General features: G+C 43.5%; 1 protein-coding gene across 1 annotated transcript; it reads right to left on the bottom strand.

Annotated features, from left to right (window-relative positions):
- Positions 1-8,169: 8,169 nt before the first annotated feature.
- On the bottom strand, positions 8,170-9,057 carry LOC122941989 (olfactory receptor 11L1-like; the record flags this gene model as incomplete). Its single annotated transcript, XM_044299486.1, has 1 exon — positions 8,170-9,057. A coding segment is annotated over one exon (888 nt), but the record flags the coding sequence as incomplete, so codon positions are not given.
- Between the last annotated feature and the right edge of the window lie 18,475 nt (positions 9,058-27,532).

Below are 27,532 nucleotides of genomic sequence, written 5' to 3'. Positions count from 1 at the left end.
AGATTTCAAATAGCTCTGATATAGCAGAAACTACTAAATTATGAAATTGCTAAATTGGGAATTGTATTTCAACCCAGAACAAAAAATGTGCTTTGGCGGACACTAAATAACTTGCCCATCCACAACAGGACAGCGGTAACGACAGATTTAGCGGGATATAAATTTGAGGCCTAGTATTTAGGCGCTGGGTGACCGGTATGGATTTACTAACAGAATTAGACTTGGAAATGCACAGTAGCGTGTGTGTGAAGTTATTCTGAATGACCCTATGTGCACCTTGAATATTATATACCCTTTTAGGGATAGATTTCAAATAGCTCTGATATAGCAGAAACTACTAAATGATGAAATTGCTAAATTGGGAATTGTATTTCAACCCAGAACAAAAAATGTGCTTTGGCGGACACTAAATAACTTGCCCATCCACAACAGGACAGCGGTAACGACAGATTTAGCGGGATATAAATTTGAGGCCTAGTATTTAGGCGCTGGGTGACCGGTATGGATTTACTAACAGAATTAGACTTGGAAATGCACAGTAGCGTGTGTGTGAAGTTATTCTGAATGACCCTATGTGCACCTTGAATATTATATACCCTTTTAGGGATAGTTTTCAAATAGCTCTGATATAGCAGAAACCACTAAATTATGAAATTGCTAAATTGGGAATTGTATTTCAACCCTGAACAAAAAATGTGCTTTGGCGGACACTAAATAACTTGCCCATCCACAACAGGACAGCGGTAACGACAGATTTAGCGGGATATAAATTTGAGGCCTAGTATTTAGGCGCTGGGTGACCGGTATGGATTTAGTGACAGAATTAGACTTGGAAATGCACAGTAGCGTGTGTGTGAAGTTATTCTGAATGACCCTATGTGCACCTTGAATATTATATACCCTTTTAGGGATAGATTTCAAATAGCTCTGATATAGCAGAAACCACTAAATTATGAAATTGCTAAATTGGGAATTGTATTTCAACCCTGAACAAAAAATGTGCTTTAATGGACACTAAATAACTTGCCCAGCCACAACAGTACAGCGGTAACGACAGATGTAGCGGGATATAAATTTGAGGCCTAGTATTTAGGCGCTGGGTGACCGGTATGGATTTAGTGACAGAATTAGACTTGGAAATGCACAGTAGCGTGTGTGTGAAGTTATTCTGAATGACCCTATGTGCACCTTGAATATTATATACCCTTTTAGGGATAGATTTCAAATAGCTCTGATATAGCAGAAACCACTAAATTATGAAATTGCTAAATTGGGAATTGTATTTCAACCCAGAACAAAAAATGTGCTTTGACGGACACTAAATAACTTGCCCATCCAAAACAGTACAGCGGTAACGACAGATTTAGCGGGATATAAATTTGAGGCCTAGTATTTAGGCGCTGGGTGACCGGTATGGATTTAGTGACAGAATTAGACTTGGAAATGCACAGTAGCGTGTGTGTGAAGTTATTCTGAATGACCCTATGTGCACCTTGAATATTATATACCCTTTTAGGGATAGATTTCAAATAGCTCTGATATAGCAGAAACCACTAAATTATGAAATTGCTAAATTGGGAATTGTATTTTAACCCAGAACAAAAAATGTGCTTTGGCGGACACTAAATAACTTGCCCATCCACAACAGTACAGCGGTAACGACAGATTTAGCGGGATATAAATTTGAGGCCTAGTATTTAGGCGCTGGGTGACCGGTATGGATTTAGTGACAGAATTAGACTTGGAAATGCACAGTAGCGTGTGTGTGAAGTTATTCTGAATGACCCTATGTGCACCTTGAATATTATATACCCTTTTAGGGATAGATTTCAAATAGCTCTGATATAGCAGAAACCACTAAATTATGAAATTGCTAAATTGGGAATTGTATTTCAACCCAGAACAAAAAATGTGCTTTGACAGACACTAAATAACTTTCCCAGCCACAACAGGACAGCGGTAACGAGAGATTTAGTGGGATATAAATTTGAGGCCTAGTATTTAGGCGCTGGGTGACCGGTATGGATTTAGTGACAGAATTAGACTTGGAAATGCACAGTAGTGTGTGTGTGAAGTTATTCTGAATGACCCTATGTGCACCTTGAATATTATATACCCTTTTAGGGATAGATTTCAAATAGCTCTGATATAGCAGAAACCACTAAATTATGAAATTGCTAAATTGGGAATTGTATTTCAACCCTGAACAAAAAATGTGCTTTAACGGACACTAAATAACTTGCCCAGCCACAACAGTACAGCGGTAACGACAGATTTAGCGGGATATAAATTTGAGGCCTAGTATTTAGGCGCTGGGTGACCGGTATGGATTTAGTGACAGAATTAGACTGGGATATGGCCAAAAAATAACCACACTATTGCTGGTTAAATGCACTTGGTGTGACAGCTTGACCAACCACACTACTGAGGGTTAAATGCACTTGGTGACGGGAGCAGCTTGCCCCTGATGTAGTATATACAGGTCCTTCTAAAAAAATTAGCATATTGTGATAAAGTTCATTATTTTCTGTAATGTACTGATAAACATTAGACTTTCATATATTTTAGATTCATTACACACCAACTGAAGTAGTTTAAGCCTTTTATTGTTTTAATATTGATGATTTTGGCATACAGCTCATGAAAACCCAAAATTCCTATCTAAAAAAATTAGCATATCATGAAAAGGTTCTCTAAACGAGCTATTAACCTAATCATCTGAATCAACTAATTAACTCTAAACACCTGCAAAAGATTCCTGAGGCTTTTAAAAACTCCCAGCCTGGTTCATTACTCAAAACCGCAATCATGGGTAAGACTGCCGACCTGACTGCTGTCCAGAAGGCCATCATTGACACCCTCAAGCAAGAGGGTAAGACACAAAGAAATTTCTGAACGAATAGGCTGTTCCCAGAGTGCTGTATCAAGGCACCTCAGTGGGAAGTCTGTGGGAAGGAAAAAGTGTGGCAGAAAATGCTGCACAACGAGAAGAAGTGACCGGACCCTGAGGAAGATTGTGGAGAAGCACCGATTCCAGATCTTGGGGGACCTGCGGAAGCAGTGGACTGAGTCTGGAGTAGAAACATCCAGAGCCACCGTGTACAGGCGTGTGCAGGAAATGGGCTGCAGGTGCCGCATTCCCCAGGTCAAGCCACTTTTGAGCCAGAAACAGCGGCAGAAGCGCCTGACCTGGGCTACAGAGAAGCAGCACTGGACTGTTGCATGTCATTCGGAAATCAAGGTGCCAGAGTCTGGAGGAAGACTGGGGAGAAATGCCAAAATGCCTGAAGTCCAGTGTCAAGTACCCACAGTCAGTGATGGTCTGGGGTGCCATGTCAGCTGCTGGTGTTGGTCCACTGTGTTTTATCAAGGGCAGGGTGAATGCAGCTAGCTATCAGGAGATTTTGGAGCACTTCATGCTTCCATCTGCTGAAAAGCTTTATGGAGATGAAGATTTCATTTTTCAGCATGACCTGGCACCTGCTCACAGTGCCAAAACCACTGGTAAATGGTTTACTGACCATGGTATTACTGTGCTCAATTGGCCTGCCAACTCTCCTGACCTGAACCCCATAGAGAATCTGTGAGATATTGGGAAGAGAAAGTTGAGAGACGCAAGACCCAACACTCTGGATGAGCTTAAGGCCGCTATCGAAGCATCCTGGGCCTCCATAACACCTCAGCAGTGCCAGAGGCTGATGCCTCCATGCCACGCCGCATTGAAGCGGTCATTTCTGCAAAAGGATTCCCGACCAAGTATTGAGTGCATAACTGAACATAATTATTTGAAGGTTGACTTTTTTTGTATTAAAAACACTTTTCTTTTATTGGTCGGATGAAATATGCTAATTTTTTGAGATAGGAAATTTGGGTTTTCATGAGCTGTATGCCAAAATCATCAATATTAAAACAATAAAAGGCTTGAACTACTTCAGTTGGTGTGTAATGAATCTAAAATATATGAAAGTCTAATGTTTATCAGTACATTACAGAAAATAATGAACTTTATCACAATATGCTAATTTTTTTAGAAGGACCTGTATATGGCCAAAAAATGAACAGACAATTGCTGGTTAAATGCACTTGGTGTGACAGCTTCACCCTGATGTAGGCTTTAGCCAAAAAACAACCACACCATTGAGGGTTAAATGCACTTGGTGACAGACGCAGCTTGCCCCTGATGTAGTATATGGCCAAAAAATGAACAGACTATTGCTGGTTAAATGCACTTGGTGTGACAGCTTGACCAACCACACTACTGAGGGTTAAATGCACTTGGTGACGGGCGCAGCTTGCCCCTGATGTAGTATATGGCCAAAAAATGAACAGACTATTGCTGGTTAAATGCACTTGGTGTCACAGCTTGACCAACCACACTACTGAGGGTTAAATGCACTTGGTGACGGGCGCAGCTTGCCCCTGATGTAGTATATGGCCAAAAAATGAACAGACTATTGCTGGTTAAATGCACTTGGTGACGGGGGCAGCTTGCCCCTGATTTAGTATATGGCCAAAAAATGAACAGACTATTGCTGGTTAAATGCACTTGGTGTGATAGCTTGACCAACCACACTACTAAGGGTTAAATGCACTTGGTGACGGGCACAGCTTGCCCCTGATGTAGTATATGGCCAAAAAATAAACAGACTATTGCTGGTTAAATGCACTTGGTGTGACAGCTTCACCCTGATGTAGGCTTTAGCCAAAAAACAACCACACCATTGAGGGTTAAATGCACTTGGTGACAGGCGCAGCTTGCCCCTGATGTAGTATATGGCCAAAAAATAAACAGACTATTGCTGGTTAAATGCACTTGGTGTGACAGCTTCACCCTGATGTAGGCTTTAGCCAAAAAACAACCACACCATTGAGGGTTAAATGCACTTGGTCGCAGCTTGGATGCACTTGGTCGCAGCACCGCACAAGACACAAAATGGCCGCCGATCACCCCAGAAAAAAGTGACTGACAAACGGTCTGGGCAGCCTAAAAACAGTGAGCAATTGAGTATCAGCAGCTCAATGATCCACAGCTGCAGATCGATCAATTAATCAAGTGCTTTGGAGGAGTTAATCAGCCTTATCTCGCCCTACTGTCGCAGCCGCAACCTCTCCCTACGCTAATCAGAGCAGAGTGACGGGCGGCGCTATGTGACTCCAGCTTAAATAGAGGCTGGGTCACATGGTGCTCTGGCCAATCACAGCCATGCCAATAGTAGGCATGGCTGTGACGGCCTCTTGGGGCAAGTAGTATGACGCTTGTTGATTGGCTGCTTTGCAGCCTTTCAAAAAGCGCCAAGAAAGCGTCACAAAAGCGCCAAGAAAGCGACGAACACTGAACCTGAACCCGGACTTTTACAAAAATGTCCGGGTTCGGGTCCGTGTCACGGACACCCCAAAATTCGGTACGAACCCGAACTATACAGTTCGAGTTCGCTCATCCCTAGTGGTGATGTCTTCACGCTCGCCGCATCTCCTTTGATAGGTTTTCGTCAATCAAGACAGGAGTGGATGGCATTTCCATAATCAAGTGGATGAGTTGAGTATAATTTGTTTTATTTTCAGCCACCATTTTAGGACAAATTGATTAGTTACCATAAAGCCTAAGGAAATTCAAATTCATGGTGAATCAAATTTTTCCTAAACTTCTGATCAACATTAGTCTTTTTACACACTAGCATGGTTCTTGTTCCTGTTCCTGAGTGCTGTTTAATTTCTTTTGCTTTGACCTTGGCTTGTTTCCTGACCTTCCTTTGTCTCATGTTTTGGTACTGTGTAGCCGTCTAGTTCTAACCGATTTCGTACAGCTTTTGTGTTTGTCCGTATTGTGTGTTTTGTTTATCCTGTACTTATACTAGTATAGGGACTATCGTCCAGTTGCAGTCCTGCCATCTAGGGCTTATACTGTAAGTAGGTAGGGGAAGCGGGCTGGGTTCTAGTTCAGAGACTCACTTTCCTTGTCTGTCACTTCCTACAGCTGTTACAACCTGCTTAAGTTTTTTACCTTAAAGGGGTTCTCAGAGCTGAACCCGGACATATCCCCATTTTTACCCAGGCAAGCCCCCTGATATGAGCATCAAAGTATTTATATTTTTACACTGCTAGGCGGAGGCTTCCGCTTAGCAGTGTTACCGGTGAAATCACCTGCACTAATGGATAGGCTTTAGCGCTGCCCTAGCCGTTTTACAGGCTTTCTGAAGGCAGGCTATATAAACAGGCAGCTGCTGGCCTCAGTTGCCTGTGATTGGTATTTCTGCCTCACTATTTAACTTTGTGTTTATTACTCTGGATTGCTGACCTTTGGCCTGCTACTCTAACTTTGCCACTGTATTCTGTCTTTGCCTCTGATGTGACCTGATCTCCTGGTAATTAACTCTGATTGTTATTTGACCTGGCTTGGTAACTCACTTTTCCCTGCTGACTTTCTCTCTGATGTTATATCCTGGTTTCATTCTGCTATGTATTTGACTTAGCTTTTGAATTCTGATACAGTTCTGGCTTTGCCTGTCTGATTTTGACCTCTTTCTGACATACTACTCTTTCACTCCACTAGGTTTAGGCCCCTGCACTTAGTCAAGTCAGGAACCATTGCGAAGTTGTGGGCCACCATTCGGGATGGGCTGTGCAAGTAGGTAGGGGCAGTGGTGCTGGTGGAGTACAGGACTGCACTGTTCCCTACCATTCATGACAAACATGTCTGTGTTAAACTCTATAGAGATGAGATGTAGCTGAACAAATTAGTAACAACAAATTGGGAACTTAAGAAAACAATATCTATCTCCTTGGAGGGGTAACTGGATGTAATAGGTATTTAGTGCTGTATTCTCATGCATGTTTTGTAATTCTAAAAGACCAGGCAACATGCTGAGAAGGGCAAGTGTATAGAAATACTTGGCAGCCCGGTGTGGATTTTCTGCAGAGAAAAACCACAGCAAATTGTAAGGATTTGGCTGTGGATTTGGTTTGAAAATGCTGATGTGCAAAGGGTAAAATCTGTGGCATAAATCCCCAGCATCGCAATCTAAATTTAAAATCTGCACCTTATGTTAAGTTATTAACATATTTGATTAAGCAAATATTCTTCAGTGTGTATCTACAGCAATAGACCCACCTACTGAAAAGGCTCTGCATGATTACATTGTCCCCACTTAACAGTAATGTGACCTGACCTAATGGTTTTGGACCAAAAGTGTGCTGTCTTGTCCATGCTCACATGCACTGCTGTAGCCACTCACAGGCCTCAGTGGTGACCCTGAATGGCACATGACCACTGAACTTATGTAGTCACATGCTGCTTGGGGACTTGTCATCGCTGAAGCCATTGACTGGTTGCAGAGATTCATCTGGACAAAGACAGGGCATCACATTTCTAGTCCACAGGGGACCCTTAGCAGTGTAACAGGGCACCGGTGAACAGCTGAGTTGGTGTCCTTCTTTATTTTAGGTACATTCCGGACCTTCATTTATTTTTTTCTTGAGGTTTGAACCGCCACTTTAAAGGATTAAACAGGTTGTCTGCTTTTTTTATATTGATAATATTGATGATCAGGATAGGTCATCAATATCAGATCGGCGGGGGGCTGACTTCCAGCACCCCCAAAGCAGCACTATTGAAATGAATAGGAAGGAGCCATCCAATTGAAGTAAATGGGACGGCTCAGATGTAATTACAACTGCTCACCACTGTAGTTGTGACATCAGGTAAACAATCGGCAGGAGTTGGCCACCCCACCAATCTAATATTGATGACCTATCCTGAGGACTCAAGTGTTTGTAGAGAAGCACCCACGGACATAAATGGCCACATCGGTAATGCAACAGCCGAGCCACGACCGCAGATCCTCAGCAGTCGACCGTATAGCAAATAAAGAGAGGTAGCGGCAGCATTTCCGGTTAATCCTTTATTGGACGGACTTTACAGAAAGTGTGCCATAAAATCAAGCAGCAACGTTTCGGCTGTATCCCAGTCTTTGTCAAGCCTTGACAAAGGCTGGGATACACCCGAAACGTTGCTGCTTGATTTTATGGCACACTTTCTGTAAAGTCCGTCTAATAAAGGATTCACTGGAGATGCTGCTGCTATCTCTCTACATCTGCTATCCTGAGGAATGGTCATCAGTATAAAAAAAAAAAGCGGACAACCCTTTTAATGATGTACAGTATGAATTTTTTTTATTGACCAATCATATTTCTTAATGCTGCCTTTATGTCCTGGTTTCTGAGGCTATATATTACAGGGTTAAACAAGGGGGTAAATAAAGTATGTAATAGGGAAATAATTTCATTAATGAGTGAGGAATGTCCTACAGATGGGATCATGTATTTGGCTATTAGTGTCCCATAAAATGTGACCACAACAATAAGATGAGAACTGCAGGTAGAGAAGGTTTTTTGTTTGCCAGTTGTAGATGATATCTTGAGTATCGTGTGGAATATATACACATAGGTAACAATGATAAAGCCACAAGGAAATATAAATAGTGGCATAGAAAACAGAAAGGCTTCCAGTTCTACCAGAGAAGTGTCTGAACAAGAAAGCTTCTGAAGAGGAGAAATGTCACAGAAGAGATGGTCAATGATATTGTCATGACAAAAATTAAAATTTGATATAAGCAAGACTCCTTTAAGATTAAGAGTAAGACCCAACAACCATGGCCACATTGACAGACAGATCTGGAGCTTGAAGTCCATGATACTAGAGTATCGTAAGGGGTTGCAGATGGCCAAGTAACGATCATAGGACATTACAGAAAGAAGGAAACATTCTGTAAAGCTTGAACCGCTAAAGAAGTATAATTGGGTGATACAGGCGATGTAACTCATTTTTTCCCCTCCAAACAAAATGGCATCAAGCATGTTGGGAACAATGATGGATGAAATCAAGAGATCAGAAAAGGAAAGATGACAAAGCAAATAATACATGGGGGACTGGAGCTTGGTGTTGACTGAAAAAAGGACAATGAGCACAAGGTTTCCTATAACTGTAAAAATAAAAATGATCAAGAACAAAATAAATAACACAATATTAAAGCTGTGAAGGTTTCCGAAAGCTAAAAGAATGAATGAATTCCGTCACTCTTGTCTGGTTCATTGTAGACTTGATTTAGGACACTGATATGTCATGTATTCTAGGCAAAGGAAATGTTATGCAGTTCAGAGAAAACCAAAAAAGATGTTTGCAATTAGTAAAAAACTCCACACAATATATGGTTACTGAATAAGCATAATACAATCAATTAGCATAATACTATGGTAATAAAAATATAGGAGGACATTTATTAGGTGATTTACATCACAATATTGAAATAGTGGCATAATAAAACTGCAGATTTTTTCAATATGCCATTTGCAAATTTTCCCCATTCACGCCACTTTTCAGAAGTACCGATGGCTGAGAGGGGACGTCAGAGCACATGAATGTTTATTCACGACATTTGTTGCTCATCTCTAATTCAGACCATTTACTGAGCACTTTGTTGAAGCACCTTTGGCAATGATTACAGTCTCCAGTCTTTTTGGGTGAAATACTGCCTCACTGTGGCTATTTGGGGCTATAAAGTTAAATTATAATAAATAAGCCAGGGCTTATGGTCCCGCCCCCACCACCCCGTCCTTTCAGAAAAAGATGAGGACATTGTAGAAATGGCATTTGTACCCATATTTAGGCATAATGGTGTTTAAAATTTGCAAACTTGAGGTTTTATGCCCCATAATGTTGGGTTTAACCACTAATATGGAAAAAAATCGTGTTTATCATGATATAAAGCAGTGTTGCCCATCCAGAGGTTTGAGATCTACTTGACACTTGGTCTACCTGCATATGGACCTACAGCTTTCACTAGCTGTAGATAATGTAGTAGGAAGCGCACAACAGTATGGAGGTCATAGCATCGCTAGAACTTGGCATTAAGGTTAAAACTGTATCACTGGCAATTACTACTCGGGTAACAGTCTTATTAATTGCCCCCTAATTTATTATATATTATGAATATATTTAAACTTTAATAGTTAAAATAGTAGCCTAAGTAGCCTAATTCTGTTAAGGATGCATTAGTTTTTAATTGCATTTTTTTTACATTTTGGATAATGCAATATGCTTTTGCATTTAGAAAAGCGTCCTGGGTCAACTATGATAACTGCTTTGTAGATTATAGCTTAATAGCTTACAGCATAATTCTTTAAAAAGATATAATACAAAGTTTATTATAGTCACCTGTACTATTCATTTCGGAACGTGTTCATAACTGGAGGTAAACTTCAATAATTCTCAATTATATCTTAGGCTCCCATACACAATTTTTTTCATAAGACAGCTGCAGTCACAGTGAAGATTCTGGACCATCCCAGACCAGCCAAAGTGATCTCCAAGCATCTGGTCCCTGTGACCAGCAGAGGCGCACTCCATTAAAATAATTGAAGTGAGTGCAATTTCTGCTGGTTGTAAAGGTAGCTGTGATCCTGCTGTCTGTGTATTAACCCCTTCCTGTCCTGACTGTAAAAAAATTTAAATAAAAAAAATGAATAAAAAGTCAAAAAATAAAAAGTTATCGCTATTATACTATAGCGATAGAAATACTTTTTCCTTTTTTTCTCTCATAAAAATGTAAATAAAAAATATATCTTGATATTTTGGTATGTAAAATATACAAATGTGCACACATTTTCAAAAATTTTCTGTCACAATTTAAAAAAAAATATATAGTTATTCGTTTTAGCTAGATATAGTATCGTTTTTTTGCGCGGAAAATATCAAAAAAATTATGAAAAAACATTAATACCATTACCATATGTATGAACATACGGTAATGGGAGTAAAAATGCTTTGTCTTGAATACTTTTGTATAACAGAAATAAATGAAAATAAAGTAAACATACTTTTTTTGCAGTTTTTATTAATATTTTGATACTATTACATTTTTATATTATTTTTAATTATTATCTGTCATCTAATGGCACAAAAGAAAGGTAATATTTGTCCCGTGAAAAATAAATGCTCTGGTAATAAAGTAGTTAATACAAGTTATAGAAGATCTCAATTACAGAAAAATGTGGCCTTAGCTAAATAGTTGCCTGCAAAAACGGATTAAATGGAATAGGTAACTGCTCCTACACACAAAGGTTCACAGCACAGCACACATGTCTGACACTACGTCAGTAGCTGTCAAGACGCATTCACACACTGCACACATGCTGCTAAGCGCTCCACCTAGCTCAAAACCATTGCTATATTGAATGAAATGTTCTACACAAGGACTTCTAAGCTAATCAGCAACATTGGAGTGGACAACAATTGTTTAAAACAATCAACTGCCCCCCAACATGTTTCACCAGATCACTGGCTTCTTCAGGGGTTTGGGCAGAAAGGAAAACAATTGTTGTCCACTCCAATGTAGCACCTATTCCATTTAATCCGTTTTTGCAGGCAACTACAGGTAGTTTGCTTACATTAGTCTATCCACACATTGCCTCCCTATGTTCAAACTCTGCAGATATAGTTGTGGTGAATAGGAGATAGTGCACATCTCCCTCACCCTGGCAGCAACTAAGTCGTCAACTCTTTGGGGTCGAAACAAAGTGTTTTAATTGTTTATTATGGCGTTTTATCATTATGTTGAATTAAAAGTGAAGTTTGAATACACACTTTATACCTGGGTCAAGATAGGTCTAGGCCATTCTTGGCATTAAATTAAAAAATAATACTTTTCTTTTTGAACCATAGATGGCTCCCACAGGATTAGGTAATGGTTGTAAGAATATATGGAGTTTAGAAAACATTAGACATCTTCCTTTAAAAAAAAGTCACTCTACAGAGTTACTGTTATAAATGTAGACTGTTAATTAAAGGTGATGTTTCATTGTGAACTGAACTGAATTGGCTGTCAAATAACTGCAAGATAACATCAAGCTACTGCACCCATACAGGCAAATATAAAACCAACGTACAAAGCAATATAATTACTCAACGTGGACAGTGTGTTGCTGTACTTACATTACAGTCATGGTTTGGTTTTGGTAATGTTGGCATATGATGACTACAGGACATTCCTGTGATTGTATGTACTGTATTCTGCATTAATAAATACTGTGCTGAATATCTAGAGACCATTTATTAAAATTCCTTACTGAATGAAACATTTTAATGACAAATTTGATTAACCAATTAACAGTACACTGCAGACTACATTTTTGTCAGACTCCTCAAACATAGCAACTAAGAACACTAATGTGGCCATCTGATAATGACAGACATCTTATTAGTAGGGATGAGCGAACACCTGGAAGTTTGGGTTCGGCCGAACTTCGGCTCAAAGTTTGGGTTCAGGACCGGAACTTGACTCCGAACCCCATTGAAGTCAATAGGAACCCTAACTTTGGGACACTAAAATGCCTGTAAAATAGACATAGTAAGGGCTAGAGGGCTGCAAAAGGAAGCAAAATGGGGGTAAGAGCAGGACAATTGCCCTGCAAACAAATGTGGATAGGGAAATTACTTAAAATAACATAGAACAATTTTTTTTGAAATAATAAGAAATAGAAGGCGGAGGTCAAAGTGGAGTAGGAGGTTGAGGAGGCGGCGGATGTGGCAGTGTAGGTGGAATCGGCGGTGGAGGAGGAGGCAGTCAACACTTTTTTGTTTTTATTTTATTTTTTTATTTTTTTTATTTGGGAAGCCCCCAAAACATTGGGAAATAGAAAAGAGAATGCAAAGAGAAAGTGCACTGAAGTGCAAAAATCCCTGGGTGCGGCCAGTATACTTGTCTAATCAGCACAAGGTACGGACAAGTCTTGTGGGATCCATGCCTGGTTCTTTTTAATGAATGTGAGCTTGTCTACATTGGCTGTGGACAGGCGGCTGCACTTGTCTGTGATCACACTCCCTGCTGTGCTAAACAGACGTTCGGACTATACACTGGCCGCAGGGCAGGCCAGCAGCTCCAAGGCGTAAAGGGCAAGCTCAGGCAATGTGCCGAATTTGGAGACCCAGAAGTTGAATGGGGAAGACCCATCAGTACTGTTCCACCATGTTGCTGAAATGCTGCTATTCCGTATCAGCTGGTGGTGCTGGTTGTTGTGGCGTGCTGACAAAGCTTTTCCACATTTTGGCCATGCTAACCCTTCCTTCTGAGGTGCTGGTGGTGCCCCAGCTTCGTTGGCGACTTCTTCCTCCTCCTCTGCCTTCGCCTTGTGCTTCCACTGAGCCCCCGCTGTCAGGTGTAAATGCCATCAGCAGTGTGTTTGTCAGTGTGCACTTGTACTCGCGCATCTTCCTATCACGCTCCAGTGACGGAATTAAGGATGGAATGTTCTCCTTGTAGCGGTGATCCAGCAGGGTGGCCACCTAGTAATCAGCCCTGGTTAGAATGTGGGCAACTCGGCGGCCATTGCGCAGGCACTGCAGCATGTAGTCGCTCATGTGTGCAGGCTGCCCAGAGGCAACAACAAGCTATCCTCTGTGGGAGGCTGTGGGAGGTGTATCGTCTGTATATTCTGTATCCCCCCAGCCACGCTCCAGTGATGCCCATGAGCTGCCTTGGGTTCCACCCTGCAATGAACACGGTTCATCCTCATCCTTCTCCTCCTCCAGAACTGTGCCCTGGCTGGACAGATGTGTACCTGGCCTCTTTTGGTGCAGGAACCCACCCTCCGAGCCACTTGTGAAAGACTGGCCTGATAACTGTGTAAATGATCCCTCTTCCTCCTCCTCTTCCTCCTGTGCCACATCCTTTTACATCATCGCCAGAAGCAATTTTTCAAGGAGGCATAGAAGTGAGATAGTAACGCTAAAGACAGCGTCATCGGCACTGGCCATGTTGGTGGAATACTCGAAACAGCGCAACAAGGCACACACGTCCCGCATGGAAGCCCACTTGGTGGTGAAGTGTTGCTGTTCCGCAGAGCGACTCACCTGCACGTGCTGCAGCTGAAACTCCACAATTGCCTGCTGCTGCTCGCACGGTCTCTCCAGCATGTGCAAGGTGGAGGTCCACCTTGTGGGTACGTCGCATATGAGTCGTTGAGCAGAAAGGCCGCTGTTACGCTGCAGCGCAAACAGGCGAGCAGCAGCAGGATGAGAACGCCGAAAGCGCTCACAGATGGCCCGCATTTTCTGCAGCAGCTCTGACATATCAGGGTACTTTTTCAGGAACCTCTGCACCACCAAATTCAGCACATGCGCCAGGCAAGGGATGTGCGTCAAACCGGCTAGGCCCAGAGCTGCTACGAGATTTTGCCCGTTATCGCACCACACCAGGCCGGGCTTGAGGCTCATTGGCACCAACCACTCATTGGTCTGTTGTTCCATGCCCGTCCACAGCTCCGGCACGGTGTGGGTTTTTTCCCCCAAACAGATGAGTTTCAAAACAGCCTGCTGTTGTTTCCCCCAGGCTGTGCTGAAGTTGGTGGTGAAGATGTTACGCTGACCAGATGAGGAGGTGGTAGAGGAGGAAGCAGACTAGGAGGAGGAGGCAACAGGAGGCAAAGAGAAACGCCCTGCAATCCTCGGTGGCGGAAGGACATGTGCCAAACTGCTATCTGCCTCAGGCCCAGCCGACACTCCATTTACCCAGGGTGCAGTTAGGGAGATATATGGTCCCTGCCCGTGTTTACTGGTCCACGTATTGGTGGTTATGTGGACCCTGCCACAGATGGCGTTGCGCAGTGCACACCTAATTTTGTCCGTCACTTGGTTGTGCAGGGCAAGGATGGCTCGCCTGGAGCCAGGAGCCTGGAGCCTGGAGTGACGGCTGGGAACCACGTACTGTGGGACAGCCACCACCATAAGGTTTTTGAAAAGTCTCAATTTCCACCAGATGGAATGACAGCATTTCAAAGGCCAGGAATTTTGAAATGCTGGCATTCAGGGTCAGGGATCGTGGGTGGGTAGGGGGGTACTTCCTCTTTCTCTCCAGTGTTTGGGAGATGGACAGCTGAACACTTTCATGGGACAGTGTGGAGATGCTTGGTGATGGTGAAGGAGGTGGTGGCATTGCTGACACATCCTCTGTTTGCGGGGTGGCAGCAATGCCACTGTCACTCCAGAGGGGGAGGAAGAGGCCGAGACTGCAGCAGAAGAGGGAGCAGGAGGAGCCTGAGATCTTTTGTGGCTTTTGAGGTGTTTACTCCACTGCAGCTCGTGCTTTGCATTTAGATGCCTGGTCATGCAGGTGGTGCTCAGATTTAGAACATTTATGCCTCGATTCAGGCTCTGATTGCACAGCATGCAAACCACTCGCGTTTTGTTGTCAGCACCTTGTCTGAAGAACTGCCACGCCAGGGAACTCCTTGGAGCTGGCTTTGGTGTGCTCATTCCCTGGGTGCGGTGGACAGTAGAAGGCATACTGGCAGGAGATGGCCACTCTGCTTTTGAACCCTGCTCCCTCTTTTGCTGTGTGGCTGGCGCTGTGTGACCACCACCTCTTCCTCCGAACTGCACACGTCACTCGCATGACCTTGATTCCACGTGGGGTCTAGGATCTCATCATCCTCCACATCATCTTCACATCATCTTCCAGCCACTCTTCACCCCTGCCCACCTTGCCGGTCTGCACACTGCAGAAAGCCACAGCAGTTGGCATCCGTGTTTCGTCATCATCAGAGACATGCTGCGGTGGTCCTCCCATGTCCTCATCCTGAAACATAAGTTGTTAAGCATCGGTGCACTCAATCTCTTCCACTTTTGGGGCAGGGCTATGTGGACCGGGTGGGAGACAATGTAAAGGAACTGGAGGCACTGTCAGCCACCCAATCTACTAACGCCTCTACTTGTTCTGGCCTCATCATTCGCACCGGTATTCGGGCCTACAAAATAACGCTGAACGTTCTGTCGCCTCTGTGCACCTGAGGAACGCGTTTCATTTGGGCTTGTAGCTGGCACAGATCGACCACGTCCTCTCACTGTAACAGGAGCTCCACCAACACCAAAGGCAGCACGACCAGGGCCACGTCCCTTATTTGATGCGCTCCTCATTCTTTGAGGTCACCCACCGAACAAACCGACGGATTAACTATATTTATTTTCCTGTCAGGTATGCAGTGCAGTTGTACCTCACACAAAAATTATTTATATTTTTAACCCACCGAACTAACAGACGGATTCATTATATTTATTTCCCTGTCAGGTATGCAGTGCAGTTGTACCTCACAACAAGAATAGGAATATGTCACCCACCAATCTAACAGACGGATTAATTATATTAATTTCCCTGTCACATATGCAGTGCAGGTGTATCTCAGACACAAATTGGGTATATTTCACCCACCGAACTAAGGACCCTTTCACACTTGCGTTGTCCGGATCCGGCATAGAGTTCCGTCGTCGGGGCTCCTGATCAGGATTATCCTAATGCATTCTGAATGGAGAGAAATCCGTTCAGGATGCATCAGGATGTCTTCAGTTCCGGAACGGAAGGTTTTTTGGCCGGAGAAAATACCGCAGCATGCTGCGCTTTTTGCTCCGGCCAAAAATCCTGAAGACTTGCAGCAAGGCCGGTTTCGGAATTAATGCCCATTGAAAGGCATTGATCCGGATCCGGCCTTAAGCTAAACGTCGTTTCGGCGCATTGCCGGATCCGACGTTTAGCTTTTTTAGAGTGGTTACCATGGCTGCCGGGACGCTAAAGTCCTGGCAGCAATGGTAAAGTGTAGTGGGGAGCAGCATACTTACCGTTCGTGCGGCTCCCCGGGCGCTCCAGAGTGACGCTAGGGCGCCCCAAGCGCATGGATCACGTGATCACATGGAACACGTCATCCATGCTCACGGGGCGCTCTGACGTCATTCTGGAGCGCCCCGGGAGCCACACGGACTGTAAGTATACCGCTCCCCTGCTCCCCGCTCCTACTATGGCAACCAGGACATTAATAGTGTCCTGGGTGCCATAGTAACACTAAACGCATTTTGAAGACGGCTCCGTCTTCAAATGCTTTCAGTACACTTGCGTTTTTCCGGATCCGGCGTGTAATTCCGGCAAGTGGAGTACACGCCGGATCCGGACAACGCAAGTGTGAAAGGGCCCTAACAGACTGATTAATTATATTTATTTCCCCGTCAGGTATGTAGTGTAGGTGTACTTCACAACAAGAATGGGAATATGTCACACACCAATCTAAAAAACGGATTAACTATATTGACCTGTTGGGGACATATGACGTACCGGTATGGCATGATGTCCCGGTACTTAAGGACACATGACGTACCGGTACGTCATGTGTAGTTCTGATCACCGCCGCCCGGGCACCCTGGAACAATGCACGGGGGGTCCCGTGACCCCCCCGTGTCGGCGATCGCCGCAAACCGCAGGTCAATTCAGACCTGCGGTTTGAGGCTTTTAGGGGAGTTGCGGCGGGCGGGCGGCAGTGCCATCAGGTCCCCGTGCGGCTGTAATATCACATGACCTAACCCCTCAGGTGAACACCGTAAAAAAAAAAAAATGGTGTAAAAAAAGCAATTTTTTGTCACCTTACATCACAAAAATTGTAATAGCAAGCGATTAAAAAGTCATATGCACCCCAAACTAGTGCCATTGAAACCCTCATCCCGCAAAAAATGAGACCCTAACTAAGATAATCGCCCCAAAACTGAAAAAAAAAAAAAAAATGATATTATTGTGTAAAGCGATCAAAAAGTCATACGCACCCCAAAATAGTGCCAATCAACCCGTCATCTCATCCCGCAAAAATCAAACCCTACCCAAGATAATCGCCCAAAAACTGAAAAAACTATGGCAATGAAATCTGTGTAAAACTTACATAAATAAATAAAAAGTATACGCCGCCTCCGTGACAACCTGGTCTATAAAAATACCACAAGATCTAACCTGTCAGATGAATGTTGTAAATAACAAAAAATAAAAACGGTGCCAAAACAACTATTTCTTGTTACCTTGCCTCACAGAAAGTATAATATAGAGCAGCCAAAAATCATATGTACCCTAAACTAGTACCAACAAAACTGCCACCCTATCCCGTAGTTTCTAAAATGGGGTAACTTTTTTGGAGTTTCTACTAGGGGTGCATCGGGGGGCTTCAACTGGGACATGGTGTCAAAAAACCAGTCCAGCTAAATCTGCCTTCCAAAAACGGTTTTGGCATTCCTTTCCTTCTGCGCCCTTCCGTGTGCCCGTACAGCAGTTTACGACCACATATGGGGTGTTTCTGCAAACTCCAGAATCAGACCCATAAATATTGAGTTTTGTTAGGCTGTTAACCCTTGCTTTGTAACTGAAAAAAATGATTAAAATGGAAAATCTGCCAAAAATGTGAAATTTTGAAATTATATCTCTATTTTCCATGAATTCTTATGGAACACCTAAAGGGTTAACAAAGTTTGTAAAATCAGTTTTGAATACCTTGAGGGGTGTAGTTTCTAGAATGGGGTCACTTTTTTGGAGTTTCTACTCTAGGGGTGCATCAGGGGGGCTTCAAATGGGACATGGTGTCAAAAAACCAGTACAGCAAAATCTGCCTTCCAAAAACCGTATGGCATTCCTTTCCTTCTGCGCCCTGCCGTGTGCTCATACAGCGGTTTATGATCACATATGGGGTGTTTCTGTAAACTACATAATCAGAGCCATAAATATAGAGTTTTGTTTGGATGTTAACCCTTGCTTCGTAACTGGAAAAAAATTATTATAAATGGAAATCTGCCAAGAAAAGTGAAATTTTGAAATTGTATCTCTATTTTCCATTAATTCTTTTGGAACACCTAAAGGATTAACAAATTTAGCAAAATCAGTTTTGAATACCTTGAGGGGTGTAGTTTCTATAATGGGGTCATTTTTGGGTTTCTATTATGTAAGCCTCACAAAGTGACTTCAGACCTGAACTGGTCCTTAAAAAGTGGGTTTTGAAAGATTTGCTTCTAAACTTCTAAGCCTTGTAACGTCCCCAAAAAATAAAATGTCATTCCCAAAATGATCCAAACATGAAGTAAACATATGCTTAATGTAAATTAATATCTATTTTCGTAGGTATTCCTATGTATTATAGAAGTAAAGAAAGTGAAATTTATGGCAAATTTGGTATTTTTTTATAAATAAAAATGATTAGTTTTTTTACTCCATTTTACCAGTGTCATGAAGTACAATATGTGACAAAAAACAGTCTCAGAATGGCCTGGATAAGTCAAAGCGTTTTAAAGTTATCACCACATAAAGTGACACTGGTCAGATTTGCAAAAAATGGACTGGTCCTTAAGGTGAAAATGAGCCCGGTCCCTAAGAGGTTAATTTACCTGTCACATATCCAATGCAGGTGTACCTCACACAGAAAATGGGAATATGTCACCCTCCGAACTAATAGACAGATTAATTATTATAATTCTGTGTCAGGGTACAAAGATGGTGCATTGCACCCACAAAAAATCATTATTCTGTAGGTCACCTACAAAACAAATAGCCAGATTCCTGACACTCTCCCTCACTTCAGCTGCCTGCTTCCTGTCCCTGCAATACTCAGAGCTGATTGGCGGTGCTTCACGTGATCCTGCTTTTATAGAGACTGGGTCACATGATGCACCCGCCAAACACAGCCATGCCACTAGTAGGCCACTGATGGCTTCTAAGTGCCTACAGCTTAAAAGCTTGTTGCTTGTTGATTGTCTTGAACCCTTCAACAAGCTTTATTAAATGACCAAACTCGAAACACAAACTTTTCCGGGTACGCAAAATCGTAAAGTTCATTACTGACCCGAACTTTACAGTTCGGGTTCACTCAAGACTACTTATTAGAGGATATGGACTTCTTAGACCGGGTTCCTATTCTTCGAACCCTCGTCTATGAACCAGAACATAGAGCCCTGCACTGGTGGACTTGGCCGATTCATTTACTACATGGTTGGCCATTCATTTCAGTCTCCAGCATTTAATGTTACGTTTCTCCTGCAGTGAAGCCAGACTCACACCAATTAATTGATTACTGAGCTGGATCCCTATTTAATAAGGGCCTTGTTAGTTAACCCCTTAATGAGGACCAAGGGACGTATTTGTCCCATTTTTTTAATTGCCTGTATTGTCTGATTAAGAACTTAAATACTTTTTTTTTGTTTGAGTCAAAATAGTTGAACTTGAATAAAGTTCTTAACAAATGGATCTAGCTTTTTGCCAGTTATTTCATGAAATGGCTTAGTTACAGCAACTGAAGTGTACAAACTTCAGTTGCCGTAACAAAAAAATTTAGCTTCTTTTGGCCTTCCATTAAAAGTAACCTAAAATGTCACATTTGTCCCGTGTCATAACTCCTCCCCCAAAAATGACACAAGTGGGGAAATGGTTTTATTTATTGTTCAAATACATTCTTAAATGGAAAAAAATATATATTTTTTAATATTGATGACGGTAATCTTATGGTCCTCAAACGGTTAAGGCCTTGTTCACCTCACATGTAATTTTGTCCTTTGCTACATTTAATCTCTGAGGAAAGTGTAATGTAGTGACAAACAATGATTTTCATGATAAGTCAGTTATGAGTTTACGAGAAGTCGTTTTTGAGTACTTATGATGAGTACTTATGACTTAGGGTGCTGGATAATTTATTATCCAAGTCATGTCTCAAGGCTTATTTAAAGGGTCGAACATTGACTTATAGGATAGCTGCCTTACATCTGGTGGTATTAGAGACAGACCTTTCTAAGAACTTATTTGCATCCCTTTCTGCCCATATGACACGCACAAGTGTTATTTGTCACAAGAAAGAGTGGCTTGTTGGGACCAAGACACCAAAAACTATGCCTTAACGGAGACAGAATGCTCATCCATATTTCTACACGCACAAGTGATAATTGTCAGAAGAAAAACTGTCTCGTTCTGAACAAGCATTGCATAGAACATATAAGGCAGGAGATCAGCTGTTTATGAGTAGTTGTAGTAGTAGTAGTAGTAGAAGTGGCAGATGTGTAGTGTTAATAGTGGTGGTAGTAGAGGATTAGCAACGAGGAGTAGCAGCTGCGGCGGTGATGGCAGCAACATGGGACATGCTATGTGGTACATGTTGGCAGGCAGACAGCAGCAGTGTCATAATGTTGGCAGCGGCATAATGGCAGCAGCAGCCGTTCAGAACATGATGGTAGGAAGGCAAAGAGTGGCAAGATGGGGCACCATCAGAAATGTTAGATCTATTCATTAGCCTCAGTCTTAGGAGTGTGAAAATACTTCCAGATCCATGCCTGGTTCATTTTGACAAAAGTGCTGTTTTGGAAACTGGCAAAGGGCAGCTTGGTCTGTTTGGGTGTCACCACTCCCCCTGCCGCTCTGAAAACCCTCTCTGAGATGATACTGGAGGCTGGGCAAGAAAGAAGACACACTGGGCAAGCTCAATCCACTGTTCTAGTCTACCTGTCCCGGTGTCCATGGGGTCAGGGAACAGGGTATGCACTGGAGACGGGGCAGATTCCAGCTAGGACTAATCCAGGGCAGTAGGTCTCTGTTTGCTGATTTGCCTCAGCCTGGTTTGGCACGTGAAAAAACTTTTCCATTATATTGAGGACACTGAATCTGTTGCTGTAGCAGCAGAGAGGGTGGGTGATCCTGCAGAGAGGGGCCTCCCTTCCAGACACACTGGTGGCAGGTGTCTGCTTGCCAAAATCTGTAGCGGCAGAGAGGGTGGCTGACCCTGCAAGGCAGGGGCAGAGAGGGGCCTCTCTTTCAGACATGCTCGCAGCAGGTGTCTGCTTGCCAAAATCTGCAGTAAGCTGCGTACACACTGTTTCCTGGAAATAAAATAATTTGGTCTCCCTTGCGGCAGGTGGAAAACATTCCCTCATTTTGCTTTGATAGAGAGGGTCTAAAAGCATGGTTATCCAGTAATCATCATGTGAATGATACGCCTGTAAGTGTGTAAGCAAACAAACATACAGCTTTCCATTCTGGCCAGCGTGTCCGAGGAACCAGTTCCTTCTGGCTCTGACCCCTACTAAGACAATTGGGTATCATAGCTAGTGTCATCGCCATCATCATTCATTTCCTCCACCTCTGAATCCTCCTCAAGTGGCAACTCCTCATCCTCCTTCTCTTCCTTCATTTTGAGTTTCTACTTGTGGGTCCCCAACAGCTAAACGTCGGACTGCAAGATGTGTTAGCTTTTCTTCTTCTGCCTTTGTCTCCTGCTCCTTGACGGTCAGCATCTGTTCTAATATAAAAATGAGGGGGATCTACTGACAAATTTTATGGCCTCTACAAAGGGTTTCAGCATGTTTCTCTGAAGAGCTACCACTGCCTGGCCTCAAAAAAACTCATACTCCCTGCTGAGGTGGTCTGGCGCATGACAAAATCAATCACGGCTTTACGCTGCTCATACAGATACTCTCGCAAGCCAATGCAAAGTGGAATTGCTTTAAGTTGGAACATCGCATTAATGGTGTAATGGCAGACCATTTTGTCACTGCAAGTCCAGGTGAGCATTCCTTGCCACATAAGAATTACTGAAATGCTAGGACAGTCTCCTGGACATTGTCAGAAGCCAGTGTACAACCTGCAAGCCAGATTAATCTTGTGCATCATGCAGGGAGCATGTGTTATTTCCCACAGGTTCACCATGGCCACTATGTTGTGGCCATTGTTGCTGACAACCTTGCACAGTTGGAGTTGGTGTGGAGACAGCCAGCTGTATGTTTGTTGTTTAATGAACTTTAGCAACTGATCGACTGTGTGGCTACTTCCACCCATGCTCATTAGTGCCAACGTTGCATGGCAACGCTTGACTTGACACATGTGATAGGAGGGAGTAGGAGTAACTCTGTGCCCTGCTGCTGTTGGGGGACGGGAGGATGTCCATGGAGGAGGAGCCGAAGGAGGTGTAAAAGTGCCTGGTCCAAACATGGAGATGTCAAAAGTACCTGGCCTTGTTCCTTGGGTGCTGCTTCGCTGCTCCCGCAAAAAACATTGGCCCTGTGGGATGTGAAAGACTTGCACTGTCCCTACCTGTAACCACAGCTCCAGGTGTCCTCCATGACGTGCACCTTGCCAGACAGTTAAAATTGCAAGGAGTGGCCCACATTCTCCACCACATGAGAGTGCAAGACATGGATGGCTTTTTTTGGTTGTTGAGAAATAAGGCTGTATTGGTATGTGGCTGATGGCTGAGCACACACCATCAGCTCCTTGAATGCAGCAGACTACTAAATGGTATAGCAGCACCTTCACCTCCAGCAACTTGGCCAGGTGAGAATTAAGATTGCACACCATTGGATTGCTGGGCATGTAAAGTTGTTTCCTGGCCACACATTCCGTTATCTGTGGCTGACAATGGAATGGAGGAGGAGGAGAAGAAGAAGTCTAAACAGAAGAATTAGTAACTGATGATGACAATGACATGGACACCATACTGTATGTGGATGTGGCCTGGCTGCTGCAAAGGAGACAAGGAAAAGGAGGAAACTCATGTAGCACTTGCTGATTGCAATCTCTGTTTTCCCAATAGATCGAATGATTTAGTTTCATGTGGATCAGTCTAACAGCGGCTGCTGTACGCCGCTGTTCCCCTGCTTACCGCCGTGGACCTGGGCATCGTGCTCAGCAGTGATCCTTCCGTCCACCACTGCAGTCCTGGGCTCTGTCGCTATACGTGCTGTGGTGCTGAGGATTCCGCTCCACAGGTTCCACTTAGCCCTGGCCACAGCATGCTTGCTGCTTGTTTCTAGTTACATTGCCCTAGGGACGGTGCACATCATTCCCTGGACTGCATGAGTTGGGTCATGTGACCTCGCTAACCAACCTAGGCTCTCCTGCAGTTACTAAAGTGGCTCAGCCCTCTTTCCAGATGCCTCTTTGTCAAGGTCCCTGTGTTTGCTTAGTTCCTGATACCCATGTGTGCTCCTGATTTATACTTCGTTCATGGATTCTGCTACTTGTCTGATCCCTGCCGGTGTGCTTTGACTCTCCTGTTGCCGATCTGCCTCATCCTTCGGACCTGCACTGTTGCTCCTGGTAACGACCACGCCTGCCTGACTATGATTGTACTTCTGGTACCCACTCGGGTATCTCCTGGTCCGCGTGGACCAGCTGCCTCTTGTGCCTACCCTCCTCAAGAGGTAGCAATCTAGTGTTCCCCTCAGGAAAGTCTATCCCCACCATTAGGGGTACTGTAAAGAATCGTGGGGAACGCCCTCAATGCCCTTAGAGGAGGTGGGACACGTGGCACAGTGGGTTCACACCCGCTGGTTCGTGACAATCAGTACTGCTGCGGTGTGTATGTTTGTGTTTTACTGCCCACAGCTTATTTTATTCTTGCAGATCTTGCACAGGGCAATGCTGTTATTTTCCAGGAGCGTGGAGAAAAACTGCCGGATGAAAGATACTTGCACAGACCTTGGCATCCAAGCCTGGCTTAGCTCTGGCACGTTTTGGACCTGCTGCACCCACATTATCAGCGACATCACTTGTTCCCTAAGCATATCTGGCCCTGGCAATTTTTTGGGAGGTTCTGGTCCCCTATGCTCTTTATTGATGCCGTTGCGCTTGGCAGACACTCCCTCACTCAGCAGAGCAGGAGAATGCAGAGTTAAAGCAGCGCACAACAGGGAAGGGAGATCTGCCATCTGCTCAGTGTATAAATGAAAGCAACATGTGGTAAGAGGACCCCTTTGTGCTGCAGGAGATTAACCCTTTAGGGGGGAGGGCTCTGGTTACTGACACTTTTGGGGGGCTATTGTTACTGGCTAGTGAGGGCAGGCGGCATTAGCCTCAGGGTGAGGGCAGTGGCGGCCATCTTAACTGAATAGTGCAATTGCAGTTTTATGCAGACTGGTTGCTAAGGGCTGAATCTTATTAAATATGGGGTAAGTCAGTCTAATAGTAAATGATTCTGGAATATCATGGTATTAGTAACTACATATATGAAAATTGAAATTAGGGTCTAAATGTGACAGTTATCCTTTGACACAATACTCCCTGAATTGTAAAACACACCTTGCACACTAGCATTGCTATTTTTACACCCCACAACAACGCTTGAACTGTCTGGAGATGCCCTGTAAAAGAGTTAGGCCTACAGTTTGATGTGTGTTCACACAGAGATTTAAAACTGTACTCTCTGGATTGTATAACACATGTTGCACAAATATTGTGATTATCTCCTCTCACACACACCAGCACATTATCTGGAGATGATCTGTAATCTCTGAATTGTAAAACATGCATGGCGTTGTTGCTGTAAAATGCTTTTGCTGTAATACAACGCGTTTTCAGACAGTTATGATGTACTGTAAAAACAATTTACAATAATTGCTCTGCAGCAGAATTCTAGTGGGAGGTTGTACTGGCAATACACTGGCAAAAAGCCTATGCAGAAACGTCTGGTTTAAAAAAAAATAATAATATGTGTTTCAGTTCAAATGAGAAAAAAAAAAATGTTCTTGCAGGTGGCTGCTGTTGAGGTTCAGCAGCAGCTACAGCTGTATTATATGGCAGAAACTGCAGCTAGAAAGCACTAAAAGATTTCTCTGCTCAAATTTCCTATTATACACAATTCTTCTTTTTAGTCTTTCCCTTCACTGTACCTGACACTAGAATAGAAGCATGATTGTGACTGTGCACTGTCTCAAAGATCATTTTCTATCAGAGACTGCTACTCCCATGCATCCTCATTCACAGCCCAACACAGAATGACATTCCGCTAGTTTTGTTAGGGCACCTCCCTGCTTACTGTCCCACTAATTGGCTCATCCAGGCTGTCTGTCAGCCTGTGAGCCAATCAGTGCAAGCCCTCCCCCTACTTCCTTTCAGGTGTTGTTGAAAATAATGATGATGAATGACGGCAGACTTTGGTTCTTTTCCAGAGATGAAGCTTTATTTTGATTATCAGGCCTAGAGACAGCAAGTTTTAGATAGACAGAAAGAAGTGACTCAGGAGATCAGAACATTTCTAGATAACCTCATTTGGAGCAGGGACTTCTTAGAGGCTGATTTAAATATAACCTAATGAACTTTACTGATGATATGTCTGATGTGTTGGGGCTACTCTTAAGTGGCCCCTTGGTATTGATCCTTTCACCCATATACAGGGACTTCTCTGCAAGGGAAACACAAGGCTGCTACCTCTTGGATAAGTCTCTGTTCAAGTGACTGCTGGCCCATGGAGGTCAATAGATAATGGTGGGGAGCAGAGGGATGAAGCAAAACCATAGTCAAGGACAAGCCAAGTTCAGGATAGTCAGAGTATGTGCAATCCGATAAACAATCTGAGGTCAGGCAAGCAGCTTAGGGTCAGAACAGAGGTCAAGGGTCAGACAGAGGGCAGGTCAGGAAGCGAAGTGAAAAATACAGAAAACAGGCAAACATCAGTACATGAGTAGACAGACATAGAGCAGGAAACCTTTGCAGGACACTAATGGCCTTGCCAGCAAGAAGCAGGATGCAAACGGCAGCCAGGAAGGAGGAAAGGAAGACCAGCAGGCCGCCGGATTGCAAGTGCTGGGGAGTGGGTGAGTAGTGTGTTGGTCATGCCCGCCAGAGAGAGTGGGATGGTATTGAGCATTGTTCACCACTGTAACACAATGCCACTCTGATCTAGCATCGAGGATCTCATCCCATCCATGATCACATGCACCACTGCAGCCACTCACTGGCCTTAAGTGATATTTCTCCAATCAGCAAATAAACAGCAGTGATTGGGGGTGAACATTTGAATAAGTGCGTGAGCCTCCGATAATCGGCCTGTGTATATCGGTTTTAAAGAGGTTATTCCATGAATAATGTCAAAAATGAAAATCATACATAATCTTATACAGTACAGACCAAAAGTTTGGACACACCTTCTCATTCAAAGAGTTTTCTTTATTTTCATGACTATGAAAATTGTAGATTCACACTGAAGGCATCAAAACTATGAATTAACACATGTGGAATTATATACATAACAAAAAAGTGTGAAACATCTGAAAATATGTCATATTCTAGGTTCTTCAAAGTAGCCACCTTTTGCTTTGATTACTGCTTTGCACACTCTTGGCATTCTCTTGATGAGCTTCAAGAGGTAGTCACCTGAAGTGGTTTTCACTTCACAGGTGTGCCCTGTCAGGTTTAATAAGTGGGATTTCTTGCCTTATAAATGGGGTTGGGACCATCAGTTGCGTTGTGGAGACATCAGGTGGATACACAGCTGATATTCCTCCTGAATAGACTGTTAAAATTTGTATTATGGCAAGAAAAAAGCAGCTAAGTAAAGAAAAACGAGTGGGCATCATTACTTTAGGAAATGAAGGTCAGTCAGTCCGAAAAATTGGGAAAACTTTGAAAGTGTCCCCAAGTGCAGTCACAAAAACCATCAAGCGCTACAAAGAAACTGGCTCACATGCGGACCTCCCCAGGAAAGGAAGACCAAGAGTCACCTCTGCTGCGGAGGATAAGTTCATCCGAGTCACCAGCCTCAGAAATCGCAGGTTAACAGCAGCTCAGATTAGAGACCAGGTCAATGGCACACAGAGTTCTAGCAGCAGACACATCTCTAGAACAACTGTTAAGAGGAGACTGTGTTAATCAGGCCTTCATGCTAGAATATCTGCTAGGAAACCACTGCTAAGGACAGGCAACAAGCAGAAGAGACTTGT

Source organism: Bufo gargarizans, chromosome 6 (genome assembly GCF_014858855.1).
Source record: "Bufo gargarizans isolate SCDJY-AF-19 chromosome 6, ASM1485885v1, whole genome shotgun sequence".
Classification (NCBI taxonomy): Eukaryota; Metazoa; Chordata; class Amphibia; order Anura; family Bufonidae; genus Bufo; species Bufo gargarizans.
Note: the sequence above shows the minus strand (reverse complement) of the source record. Positions and strands in the feature narration are given on the sequence as shown.